This window comes from Pseudoliparis swirei, chromosome 17, assembly GCF_029220125.1.
Source record: "Pseudoliparis swirei isolate HS2019 ecotype Mariana Trench chromosome 17, NWPU_hadal_v1, whole genome shotgun sequence".
Lineage (NCBI taxonomy): Eukaryota > Metazoa > Chordata > Actinopteri > Perciformes > Liparidae > Pseudoliparis > Pseudoliparis swirei.
Window position 1 is genome coordinate 14471310 of NC_079404.1, and position 14300 is coordinate 14485609.

General features: G+C 42.8%; 1 protein-coding gene across 2 annotated transcripts in view; it reads left to right on the forward strand.

Moving 5' to 3' along the window:
• Positions 1–14300, forward strand: part of sptbn1 (spectrin, beta, non-erythrocytic 1) — a 100010-nt gene that overhangs the window by 25903 nt on the left and 59807 nt on the right. Inside the window, exon 2 of one of the 2 annotated variants that reach the window (XM_056435727.1) lies at positions 2368–2668. In XM_056435727.1, coding sequence (XP_056291702.1) covers positions 2515–2668 — 154 coding nt within the window. In that variant the 5' untranslated portion in view covers positions 2368–2514. Of the gene's footprint in view, positions 1–2367; positions 2669–10137; positions 11132–14300 lie in introns of those variants that run through there. The other variant, XM_056435726.1, reaches the window with a different exon arrangement.

Sequence of the window (14300 nt, forward strand, 5' to 3'; positions counted from 1 at the left end):
AAACTGAATTGAATTGAATTGAATTGACCAAAACACAGAGATATTAATATTCCCTTTTTAGTGTGAAAACAAAGCAGCACGTATTCCCTTTTTGAGAAGTTGTAATCATCACACATGTGGCCTTGTTGTTTAAAAGACAAGTTATTTAATTGACTTTTGTTGCAGCTTTAGCAGACGAGATGAGGACAGATCCTCGTCTTCAGTTCTTCTCTCTTTTTGTCTAAACCACTCGATTAGTTGTTTTAATGTGTTAAGAATGTTTCAAGGACACATGCAGCTAATTCTAGTCCGTCAAGGGGAAGTTGTCAATATCAAATCAATCAAGAGTCATGTGACATACTTCACTTCCATCAGCTCTTTAAAACCTTTTGTTTTAGACTTCCTGCAAGTTGCATTCTGCTGTGAACCTTGAACGCATCTTGAGGCCGAGATGTGACCTTCTCACTCTCTCTCGCCCGTCCATCCGGTGTTTTAATGTGTCTGTGCTGCTCTGTTTTTGTGCCGAGTCACGGTGCCGTTTGCCGACTGCAGGATCCAAACGGACTCTCGCCGCTGACTCGCTGCTCTGTTTTTTACCGGCACTGTTTGTTCCGACTCGTTCGTCGGCAGCGAACGCACCGTTTCCAGTTTTCGAGGTTAAAGTGCGTCACACTTCTCAGGACCAGCGAGTCTTCCTGTGTATTCCTCCTATAAAACTGAGAAATAAACTGTTAAATTAATCTCAAATGTTTATTTTTATCGAATAAAAATAGTGCCAGAGACCCATTTAGAGTTTAAACATGTCTGACAAATTGAGCGTGGATAATAGTTTGCAGATTAGTACATTTAATATTGGGATTTATGATTTCAGTATTCAAAACTAAAATTTACATTCCAATAACGTATGATATATATATATATATCAATCAACTATAATATTCTTAATCGATTCAGCAATCATTTTAATATAGTTTGGCAGTATTTCAGATGTGTTTCCTACACAATCGCAGCAATGCATGATGGATAGTTCATCCTTGTAACGATTTAAAATAGATTGAATCAGTCTTGTGTGCGTGTGGACGAAGCAGCAAGCCCTGTATCAGAAAACCTTTTTATCTCCTGTTTGACATATCACTTCATGCTTCACCTGCTGTCGCCTCTTACGGTGACTGCATCATAATGCAGTGTGTAATTAACTAATTATACATCACACTCTCGTTTACTACGTTCAATGAGCGTACAATATAAATTAATTGATAATCACTATGAAGGATCTAGGGAATCTGATGTGTTCCCATCATGCACAATTTTACCTTTTTTGGACATAAAGGTGATCACAAACTACCGCTTACTATACAATTTTGTATTACCGGTCTATCAGATATCTTAAAATATAAAACTGAACGTGTCTGTTTGGCCTCTTTTCGCCTCCCCAGCTCTGAGCTGATTGTTTCTCTGATGTTGTAGTAACGCGTTGTGACCAGAGGGAGGCAGCATTCTCTCAGTTTACAGATAAACTCCGTGCAGAGCAGCAAGCGGCTGTAGCCAATCACAGAGCAGAATGGGGGTCACGTGAATTTAAGGCAGTTTCAATCACTTCCCTCCAGCTTTACAATCAGTTTCTCAGTGACAAGACTAGTTCTTGGGTCTGATGTTAATACAATGTAAATTATTGTATCCTACAGATATTGTGAACTATAACCAGAGCAGTCTTAACATTAAAATGAATGTGTGCAGAAACATCAAAGGGAACTAAAGTGAGACAGAACTGAAGATGGCTGTCTTGCATTTTAATGAGATGGATTCTCAATCCAATATAATGTAGATTTCTAGTACAATGTAATCTCATTGTTTTGTATTATATCTTTGTTTATAGGATTCCAATTGTTCTTCATTATAATGTACAACAGTGTAGTCATTGACAAAACCAACTTAAAATACATACTTTTTGCAATTTTAAGCTTTTCCTGTATGATGTAAGTTGGATTTCTGTGCACATCAACTTAAAACTAATGGAGTGAAACCGTCAAACTTTCTTGATTGTCATCATATGTGAACAGAAATCCGGGCAGAGTTCTGTTCAGTTCTTCCTGGTATCGACAAAGGCGGATGAACAATGAAACGTTATAAAAGTGCGGATAACTTATAAAAACCACCAATTTAAGCAAAATAAATATCAAACAAGTCAGTTTTTTGTGCTGAAAAAGTCATTTTGTGTTCTCTGTTTTTGGACAACTCTTCTTCAGTCTTTGGCGCTTCTGTTTGTGGTTTTCTGTCCACACTATTAATAATATTAATTCATCCTCAGTATTTGGAGGTGCCACATGATGTATAATTTCCTCCTGTCATGTCCACTAACTCCGCCTCTCTTTGTTTTGATCTCTGCAGGTTTTGAAAGAGATTCTCCGGCCTGCCAGAGCTGGTCTGAGTCTGTGTGTGTGTGTGTGTGTGTGAGGGTCCCGTCGCTAACGGCAACAGGCGGCAGGTGGAAGGACTCGGAGGTGGCAGCGGCGGTGGAGTCACGGCGAGGTCGAGATGACGTCTGTAGCGGGCGAGTTCGACCACATGGAGATCCAGCAGCAGTACAGCAGCGACGGCGGCGTCAACAACCGCTGGGACGCCGACGACTGGGACAACGAGAACAGCTCGGCTCGCCTGTTCGAGCGCTCGCGCATCAAAGCCCTGGCAGGTAGGAGGAACCGGCCGGTGGGCGGAGGAATGTTTGATGGAGCGTCAGCGTGCAGGGATTCGTCGGAGCGGATTTTAGCTTCAGAAAGGCCGAAGTTTGTCGTCTCGGCAGAAATTATTTGATTATTGATGATTTGACATGAGTCTGGGTGTAACTCCTTTAAATATATGTTGCTCACAGAAAGCAATAAGTCTGTAAAGCTGAACATAAAAGTGGAGGTTTATTCTCCGTTGGCTTGAACAGGATTGAAGCTAAAGTTGTTTGCAGATGACGTCTTTCTTTACCTGTGTTCTTTATTTTGAGGTCAAAGAACACAATTAGTTGGATGCGAGTTAATCGGATAATTTCATCCAGTTAACATTATGTAAGCCTGGATTGGTTGAACCGTCGTTTGAAGAACAGAACCCACAAGTACATCTGGTAGTTGTTGTCTGTTGAGGACTCGTATATATCTTGGTGTTTGGGCTTCATCCTGTGTGTGTTGTTGTGTTTTCGGGAGTCCAGTGGGAGGCTCGGTGGTTTCATAAGCTGTGAGGTTGCGGTGTTTGAGTCAACACGGAGAACAATGAACCTCCTCAGAACACCGAAACGGGAAAAATCTGCAGTGTGATGGAGAATGAAAATGCAACTTTCCTCTTTGTGGTGGTGAATTTATTCTTGTTATTATTATTTTTCGGCCCACGCAGGCCGATGTCGAACGGCCAATGACTCACACAGATGGCGCAGGAGTTCAGACTGCTGGCTCTCTGCCTCCTCACTCTTCGTCGCTTCCTCCGCCAACACACCTGTGAATAATCAGGCGTTAACGAGGGCTAACGAGGCTCATTAACAAGTATCACACATCTGGGCTCTTTTTTCTTCGTCCTTTTACACGTGTCAGTTCACCCGTCCCATCGTACCTTGAGGAAATCCAGATGCCATTTAAGACTCTTTCATTCACACTCGGGGTCACATACCTCTGAGTGAGATCACAGATTTCAGAGTCAGTTCTCCTCCGGTCCAGAAGGGGGTGCTGTTGCACACTGACAAAAAACACCAGAAGATAAACAAACATTACTCGTTAGTGTCGTTAGCCGCGTGACTCGGGTCGAGTCGCCTGAACCTGACTTCCTGTGAGTTTATTTTGAAAAGACGCAATGCATTTAACCCCGATGTGTCCAAAACTGAGGCTAGAGGGCACCCAGAGCGTCACAGCTTGTAAGCTCGGGGCCACCGACCGAGCGTCGGTATTTGACGTGTTTTCGGGAGAGAAAGCGTCCCAACGGGACACCCGAGCTCGACTCTGGTCTTCAGGACTTGTAGCATTTCTTCAGCGGCGCATAAACCGTCCAAACGGTTGTGTTCACAGCGACGACGTCACTGATGATGTCACTGATGACCTCATACTCGCCGTCGCACACACGTGCATTCTTTCTCTCTCTCGACCATACACACAGATACACAGATGTCGCGTAAAACAACCTACGCGCGGAGGTATTTTCTCAAAGGAGTGGGCGGAGCTTACAATACGTTGGCGGGAGCCCCTGCATTTAATCAGGCTGTGCCTCATTTTAACAAGGTGGACTTTAAAAGCCGCTCGATGAGTTATTATTGTTAGTTACTGTAACTCTAGCACTCTCTCCGTCTGCTGCTTTTAGCCTGATGGCCGACTGCTTCAGGAGTGTCCCACTACACTAAATAATTCACGGCAGTGTTAAATATGCAGGAGATTGGTGTGTGCGTGTGTGTGTGTCTTTACTTTCAAATGGATGGGGGCGGAGCTTGTGTTTCATAATGGCTGCTGAGAAAAGTTGGTGTTAAAATACTTCGAAAAACCATAACATTCTTTGTTCAGATAAGAATTCATAAGCATTGATTCATTTATAGGACACTTTGTTATCTCTAATAACAGTGTCCACTTACTACACCATAAAGTCTTTTATTATTCCTATAATCAAGTTTTTTTGCCTTTTCAGAGAGGTACGAATACATTAAAATCATCCGTTTTATCATTTCAAGTCCTCTTTTACATATTTTTTTTTAGTAGTTTTTTAAAATAAGCGTCTCAATAGAGCGCTGCAGGGACGCCGCATTCCTGTCGGCCAACCCAGGAAGTTGGTGTCACACTGATTCCCTCAACAAAAGCCAACGGGATGCGATGTGTTTTCTAAACGTAGTCTGAATGTCCGGTTCTTTCTCCTCCTTAAAAGCCTCTTCCTGTTGGTGCTGAGTTCTGCAGACTGGAGGATGTGTTGGGTGATGACATCAGGGTGTGTGTGTGTGTTACCATGCTTGTAGTATTTAGTTAAAATAGTTGTACCAGTTGCCGTTTGGTAATTGTCAAGTCTCCGATTTTTTTTCTTAGTTTTTATATATTTTTCTATAAAGTGAGAGCTGCTTTTCTTTTCTTCTGCAGCTCTCACACCGAACATGATCAGAAACACGTCGGAGTGACCGCAGTGTGTTTTAGTCATTCAACCCTTCATCAGCAGCGTCTGAAAACCATGTGTGTGTGTGTGTGTGTGTGTGTGTGCGCTCGACGCCTCCATACGATATCCTGGGAAACACGAAACCTCTGGTCACCATGGAAACGCAGGCATATCTACTTACAGTGAAGGCAGAGATGGAAGGAGTGTGTGTGGGTGGGTTTCTACGTCTGTGTGTGTGTGTGTGTGTGGCATATTGACTTTGAGACAAATAGAATAACTGCAGTAGCTCATACATTTTACTCTCTATATTGTCAGTATGTATTTTTCTATAAAGTAATATTGGTTTAGTCCCTAGTCCTCATCTCTCCCAATAACTCATTTTGTGAGACAATTTTCTTTCATGCCACAGATATCGTGATAATATAATGCATAATAAAGCTCACTTTTCATAGAGCAATTCACTTTTAGTTCTTCAAGATATTCAGACTTTGGAATGGGGGGAGAATCGATTAAAACAATGAATCCAATGTCTTATAATGGTGGGACAACCTCCGCCGCATCACGTCGGCTAAAATGTTGGTGACATTCTCGAACAAACGCACGTCGGCAGAAGCGATGGACACTGTGTATCCGTATTTCTATGGACCCGTCAGGGCCTTGGCGGGGCCTCGGCGGGGCCTTGGCGGTGACCCTGGAGCATTTCTGGTAACTCGGTTCATTTTCTGTCTTCAGAGCGGCTCAGAATAACTTGAAGGAGAGGAGCCTCTGAGGAGCTCTATCGAACCATGGTAATAAATAAGAGCTGCAACTAAAGATAACAGCAGATTGTCAATACTAAGCATTCATTGGTTAGAACAATTACGAGATAGATGAATCAATATTGATATATACAATATACCCTTTATAGAGAAATTGATTGAAAACATCACTTTGATGGAAGTGAGCGACTCAAATGAGCCAAAGCTCTGCGTTAACGGCATTTTATGACGTTGCTTTTAATTTGTCGTTGCGTGGACGCAACATGAACGCGGATGACGACCTGAGTGTTTATTAATGGAGAGTATTGATCTGGTTAGGCAGAGGGTTCACTCAGCCGCTCAATAATTGGAACCAGGAACAGTCCAGGTCCCCCCCCACACACACACACGAGAAAGAGTGTATGTGTCTCACTTCCTGTTCAGAGGACCAGATGGTGGAATGCTGGGAATGTTGGCGAGTGCGTTTTTTTTCTTTCTTTTTTCATGCGTTGGTGGATGTGTTGTGATTTATTTATTTTTTTAAACATCGGAAAAAAAAGTGGAAGTAAAGAAGCTCAACACTTGAATATTATCCTCTTTTCCAAATTATCCTCGCTTCTCTAATCGATAAACAATTAAGGACAGATACACTTAATCGATCCCGTGCAGGACATTTTACCGTCAATGGAGAAAAAGTACAAGATAACTGATCCAAAATAAAGTAATAAAAAAAAGTAATTAATTCCATCATAAGCTGCGTTACACAAAATTAACCATGAAACACAAAACATACTCCAACATAAGTAGAACCATAACGGTCGTGTGACAGGAGGCCAAAAAGGTGTCCGACCAGATGTTTAGAAATGTGTTTTAAAACGCAGCTGATCATTTCTTACAGCGGGGGGGGGGGGGCGAGAACGCCGCTAATCACCAGACTCGCCTCCAACATGGCCGCCGCCGCCGGCCCCTGTTGTTGTTTGCTGGTGCGCTCTGACCTCACAGGAATGTCTTTGTGTGGTCAGGAGGGGTGAGGCAGCGTGCCGGTGCGAAATTCCCCACTGCAGCGACACAAGTTTGAACCCTGAACGCACCACCGGCGCAGCTGCGGACTCCGCTCGGTGGCAACGGATAATGCCGTGTTGTGTGTTTTATTGTCAGCGGCGGTGTTCTGGTGAAGCGTTTCGGTACCCCCCCCCCCCCCCCCCCCCCCCCCGTGGCCTCCCCGAGCACACGCGGTCCGACCGATGAATGCCGCGCTTGGTGCGTTGGCGGGGGCCGAGCCACGAGGGAGCCAGATGACGGGGAGGGAACCCGGCGTGATGCTCGGCATGCGGGTCGCAGGACGGAGCGCGTCCGTCACGTGGAGACGGCCGGCGGAGAAACATCATGAACGGCGCCGGCTCTGGTTCAGAAATATTCGGTCCATCTGTTGTCCGTTTGCCGCGGCCGCTGACCTTTGGACTCTGCACAGATGTCTGTTTCGTAATGCTGGTGATCTGAGAGCTGAAGCCGTTCTCCTTTTCGTTTTTTAAAAAGAAATCAGGATGCCGCTTGCATGTCCGTTGTTAACCTCAGCCCGACCTTAAGTTTCCCCGAGTGCTGCCGAGATGGAATCCATAAACTAAAATATAGTCTGTGACTCTTTTTCAGAACATACAGTGGGTACGGAAAGTATTCAGACCCCTTTCAATTTTCAATCTTTTTTTTTCTTTGCAGCCATTTGCTAAAATAAAAAAAAGTTCATTTCATTTCTCATTAATGTTCACTCAGCACCCCATCGAGACAGAAAAAAACAGACCTGTAGAAATTATTGCAAATTTATTAAAAAGGAAAAATTGAAATATCACAAGGGGTCTGAATGCACAATGTTATAACCAGAACAAGCACCACATGGACATAGAAATTACATAAAAATAAATGGCAATTTTTCTTCTGTTCATTGGTTGGGGTGTATAATATTGTTAAAATTATATCTAGTCACAAACTAAATGAATATTTCCGTCAACTGCTTGAGATTTTAAAACCAGTGTTCACTTGGTCTCTTATTCTGCAGCTTTAACCGCGTCCTTCTTCTGCAAGAGGAACTCGCTCAGATGTCGAGGGTGGTCGACGTCAAAAGAACTCGACATGAAGTTATAGACTCGGGTCGTGTCTATTTGCCAAAGAAGCCGGGGGGGCGGGGGGGGGGGGGGATGTGGTTTAAAGCCTGAGAGAAAAGAGCTGGGAGGGAGACGTGGAGTTTATGATTTATTTGTCATAGATACCGTGTGTCCCTGAGGCCAGGATGTTCCTCCACACACATGTTTAGCTTTTTAAAAGAGAGATCCGAGTTTTCTCTGTTCTCTCTTCACTGTTTCTGTATTAAATAGTAAATAAAAAGTTTCAATTGGAGAATTTGTCAGGGGGATTCTCTTAGTTCAACCAGATGTTTGATGCTCGGCTGTAAAAAGGATCTTAAAAAATGATTCTCTTCATAAAACGGTGGGGAAAGGAAGTCTGCGGCATTCCTGCTGGTTCACCGTGTGACCTTTGCTCTACTTGTGTCTGTGAATGATCGACTTCACTGAGTAAATGTGAAGAAAAAAAATGATTCTGGTTTGCGCTATTTATTTATTTGTATGAGGTCAAATGTCAGTGATTCTGTGAAGGAGCGTTGACTTTTATTCTGGGAACAGAAGCCTCAGTGTGTCGTCTCAAATTGGTGGTATAATGTGTAGAAGGGTTAGGGTACCCCCCCCCCCCCCCCCACATGTTGGTAAATGTGCCGCGCGTATGGAAGCGTGACCGAGACGTACAAAACTATAAAGTTCTGGACGGTTGATCCGTCTCATCATTGGACAATAAGGCTCGAAATCCCTTTTTTTTAAAGATTTTATTCTCTGCAGGAAATCACATGCATGTTTAATTTCCTCAAGCATTTTCCATCTTTTTTTTCTCTCCGTCTTTTCTTTATCTGCAGTTATTTCCGGGTCGCGTTGGATATGTGTTCCATGTATTGTCTTTGTGTCGTGACCTCTTGACCTCCAGCCCCCTTTTTTTGCTCATTGCTTTGTGTGTCCAGTTGATTTGCACAGGAAGTGGAGCCCATTCTCCTCCGCTCGGGTTTCTCCGCGATGCCCTCGCTCTTCCTGCGACTCCACCTTCATCCCGTGTGTGTGTGTGTGTGTGGGATGGACAGCGGGATCAAACAGGAAGTGCTCGCGGGGCTCAGACAGGAAGAACATGCCGCTAATATTAGAGCTCAGATATTCTCAGGATGGAAGTCAGTGTGTGTGTGTGTGTGTGTGTGTGTGTAAGCGATGAGCACAAACGCACACACACACACTCCCATGCAAGCACACACTCCACCCTGTTTCTTGCTCCTCGGAACATCTCATCCTCTCTGCACACACATTTTTACTTATTAACTTTATTGGCCTAACGAAGCAGTTTTACCACAGTGAATTGGAAAAATGCAGAACGAGTGTCGTCACAAGTGTTTTATTGTATTTTCTCTGTGAATGTGTCTGTCTGTTTTTAAGCTAAGTTGTTCTCAATCAGGCGTCTAGAAGTTATTTATATGGACTTGTTGTTTGACGGGCCTCAAGATAACTTCGGCTGATCTCCATCAATATGACGGAGTTATCAGCGTTTATGTTTTTGTGGTTTTGCCGAAGTTTCGAAGTCTTTTTTCCCCCTTTTTAATAAATATAATTTTTGTGATTTTAGAGGCTTTTACAACCTACTTTTAAGCTAGAGAAAGCTAACTTGTATTAACATAAATTCACAGGGATCAAATACAACTTTAACATTTAAGAGAATGTTTCCCATATTTTATTTGAAACTTAAAACACAATAACTTAAACTTTTATTCTTAATTAGATTTTTAACTAATGCAACATTGAAGAGGGGTATTATACACATTCTGCATACATGCACTCATATTTACAAATGCATACTATCTTATGACGACCACAGGAAGAAATTCATCTTCAAAATATCTTGCGTGTTTCTCAAACTTTTAAAAATCTTTTCCAAACTGCTTTTAACAGGAATATTTATTTTCTCTCCATCTAATTTAATCTTCAGTGTAAACAGAAATACCCCAGCGCTCGCTCTCTCTCTCCCTCCCTCCCTCCCTCTCTCATTCTTTCTCTATTTGTCTTTCTCCCTCGGCCTCCTCCCACTCTACCCCTTATGCTCACTAGCCAATGACATCACTGCCAAAAGCGAGGGCTGTGATTGGCCGCGAGGGGGAGGAGCTGCCCCTGCTGGCGGCCCCTCCCCCCTTTGACTCTCCCTGTGTCTCAAAGGTGCTTTCAGTGTCTGAGCCGCCGCCGCCGCCACTGCTGCTGCACGCAGGAGGACAAACCCACGCTTTCATTCTCCACCTCCCATCTCTTCCTCTGCTTCCTCTCACTGTAGCGCCGTCTGCTCCAGCTCCTCATTGGGCTGCCTCCTCCTCAGGAGTGTGTGTGTGTGTCTGTGTGTGTGAACGGAGGATGGGTGGATTTCTGAAAGAAGGGACGGCGTGAGATCAGAAGACATTGACAGATGGATGGATGGGGCGGAAACAGACGCATGATGCTGCCACCGCGGTGCGTCTGCTGAGCCAGCAATTTCACACTGGTGAAACACCGAAAGAGAGAGAGAGAGGAGCTCTGCAGTTGATCTCCTATGTCGCTTGCCCTCCATCGCTTAGTCCTGCTGACTTGAAGGCGTCGAGGAAGTCTTCCTGTCTCCGTTGAGACTAAACGGCCAAATCTGGAACTATTTCGCCACAATACCACGAGCAGCTGTGGGGTTGAAGCTCAGGTCTGATTCACTTTATTCACTTACAAGCTCACGTGGAAACTGGTTTTACAGTTTTTTTTAAACCGGACACCAGCGTTAACTCCACTGAAGCTTCACGTTGCCGAAGAGGACTTCATCCGGTTTGGAACTGAACGTTTATTGTCCCGGACTCCACTTTAATCCTGTTGAAACTCAAAGCTCTTTGCTCTACTCTGAATCCCCCCCCCCTCACACACACTTGAAGGCGATTCAGTTCATCTGGGAACTCTTTCAGCCGACTCTGAAACTGAGCTGATATTTCTCCTCCGAGTTTCTCCCCCGATGCCTTTGTGGACTGTTTGTTTCATTTAAAATCATCATCATGGAGCTTCAGAGCGCCACCGCCAGCGGCCTCCCCGGGCCCCTGTCCCCGACTTTGGACTACGCCTTGTCCCCGATGTCGGACGGCCCTTCTCATGGCACCAGCCCCAACCTCAGCCCCGGGTTCTCGAGCCAGGCGGCCTTCAACTACAACCAGCTGGAGGGGAGGTTCAAACAGCTCCAAGGTAAGTCGGGGGGGGGGGGTCTTGGCTTGGAAATCTTGTCAAAACGTCCCAAGAAGGAACAACGGGAAGATAAATATCCGTGAAGCGCTTCGCTTGACGGTTTCATCCAGATGGAGAGGCTTGGCGGGAGAAGGAGCTTGAATTCCTAGAAAAGAAAAGACTCCTGGAGGTTCAGAGTCAAACACGCCCGGCGAGAGCAACCGCAGCTTTTTTGGGATGTTCTGTAAAGTTATCGTGACAACTTTTAAAAGCTTCCCATACATTCCCAGAGAGAACCAAATGTTTCATACAAATGAGTCTGAAAACACTTCATCATATCTACTCCTTTATTTAGTTAACAATCACAAACATAAAAGTACTTGGAAGAGCTTAAAAGAAAGTGGTTTACGTTTCTTTTTTTCCGATTTAAGTTTCTTTTAACGCAATGATTTCCGGTTCTACTCACTGCAGTGAAACACTTGGTGTGGATGAGTCTTATCTCGGCTAACTCTCCCTGCATCGGAGACCCACACTGCCTCTCGGTCACACCGATAATGCTGATCAGCATCGAGGCTGCTGGGTATTTTAGTGCCTTGCTGATCAGCATCGGGGCTGCTGGGTATTTTAGTGCCTTGCTGATCAGCATCGGGGCTGCTGGGTATTTTAGTGCCTTGCTGATCAGCATCGGGGCTGCTGGGTATTCGGTGTCTTGCTGATCGGGTTCGAGAGACGACATCCTGCTCTCACACCCAGATTTCTAGCAAATGGTTGTGATGTGACCACTGAGCCTGCAGCCGGTAATATTCTCAGTCAGTTAGTCGTATAATCGGTCGGATGGGCGTGGGCTGGGAAATGTCCAAGTTGTTAGTCATTTTACAAATATTTTTAAGGGGGAACGTGTTATTCATTTCTGGACAATGATTCACAAATATGCTTTTCTGACTGCATTCATAAGAAAAATGACTACGAGCGACAAGTTTAAGTTCAATATCCCAAAATGAAAACTCTACCCCAGACCGTTCTACAATCTGTACAGCATCTTTTTAATCTTTTGACCCCTGAGCCCAGGTTTTAGGAGCAGGGTGTGAGGAGCTCCAGCCCTACTAACAGATATGACTCTGTTGCTGTCGGCTGCTTTCAGGAAAAAATAAAGACATCATTCCAAGAGCCACTAGACCTTGCACCTCATTCAAAATAATCTAGTGTTTGCTCTCTTTTTTTATTGAAGTGTGCAAACTACTTCCTCATCTCATAAATGCAAACAACACTTGTAATGAAAAGTGCCGGGATGAGAGCGATGGGCAGATGATGAGTCTCGGTTTCAAACTAAAGTCTCCTTTAATTCCCTTTTTTATGCTTATACGGTGTCTATTTCATGAAATACAGATGGTTAAAATGACAAATGCATTGCACACTGGTGGTTACCGGGGAGATCTTCGTCTCTTCATTTGAATCACTTCTCATCTCCGTCACATTGCAGGTCGAAATTAGTTTAATTCATTAAGTAAGATGGCTTTTAATTTTTTTCTTCAATACATACAGAAGAAACAAGGTCTTATTAAAGTCTTTTTTGTTGTTGTGTAAATTGTGTTCATTTTCAAAACGCATGTCATTTTTCATTCCCCTCATGGGTGGTCATGGGTGTTTTGACCTTTTGTGTCTGCTGTGGAAAGTTGTCACTATGATTGTCCCACATAACAACAGCTGTTGTTCTCTATGAGGAAGGGAGGGGACAAACGTTGGAGAAAATCAATCCGCATGAAATTGTCCTCCCAAAAAAATCAATTAGTTTGTGTTTGATGAAATGAAGTGACCAGGGCCCAGCAGCCGGTCGGGGGTGCGGCGACCTCTCCTTTTTCTAGAGTTCATCTTCAATGAAGACGTGTTCATGCACATTTTTAAATTTTGATTTATTACTTAGATTTTTTTATTATTCCTTTTGAAATAATAACAGAAAACAAATACAAAAATGTCTGATATTAACATTTAAAAAAAACTATAAAACGGGACCCAATAATACATATATACACATATGTACACACACACACACATACAGGACTGTCTCAGAAAATTAGAATATTGTGATAAAGTTCTTTATTTTCTGTAATGCAATTTAAAAAACAAAAATGTCATGCATTCTGGATTCATTACAAATCAACTGAAATATTGCAAGCCTTTTATTCTTTTAATATTGCTGATTATGGCTTACAGCTTAAGAAAACTCAAATATCCTTCCTATCTCTAAATATTAGAATATCATGAAAAAGTATACTAGTAGGGTATTAAACAAATCACTTGAATCGTCTAATTAACTCGAAACACCTGGAAACACATTTTCAAATGTTTGATTTTGTTTTGCTGTTATAAATCTTTTTTTTTACTTGGTCTGAGGAAATATTAAAATTTTATGAGATAGGATTTTAGAGTTTTCTTAAGCTGTAAGCCATAATCAGCAATATTAAAAGAATAAAAGGCTTGCAATATTTCAGTTGATTTGTAATGAATCCAGAATGCATGACATTTTTGTTTTTTTAATTGCATTACAGAAAATAAAGAACTTTATCACAATATTCTAATTTTCTGAGACAGTCCTGTATATATATATATATATTTACCCCAAGAAAAAGAAAACGAAAAAAAAACTGCCTTAATGTGTTCTCGTGATTTAAAGAATGTATTGGGGCTCAGTTATTTAGAAAATAAAGCACTTTGGAGCTTTGGATTATCATAACAGTGACATTTGAATTATTATTATGTTGTAATTAACTTACTGAAACATCGTGTGCAATACTCCACCTTCTACCATCTCTTTCCCTTTCTACCAATCCCTACTATATTGATGTATAAAAAAATAAATAAAGACAACTTGGTGCTCGATCCTCGCATCTGCAGTCGTCTCAGTTTAAAAGACACACTTTTGATAAAAATGATGCAGGTTATTACTTTTTAAATCCTGGTGGGTTTTTCTTAAATCTCACTGGGTGACGATGGCAGACGCTTATGGGGATGATCAGCCAACTATGGCCGCCTATGACAAGAGGGCAGGATGAAGCTCTGATAACAAGAAACGCTCAAGTAGACATCAGCCAACTGTATTACTGTGAATGAAAAGTGCGGTACAAATAAATAAATTATGCATTATTATTACATAGAAAAAAGTTATTTGCCGCTGTATTATTGCTCTGTCTCA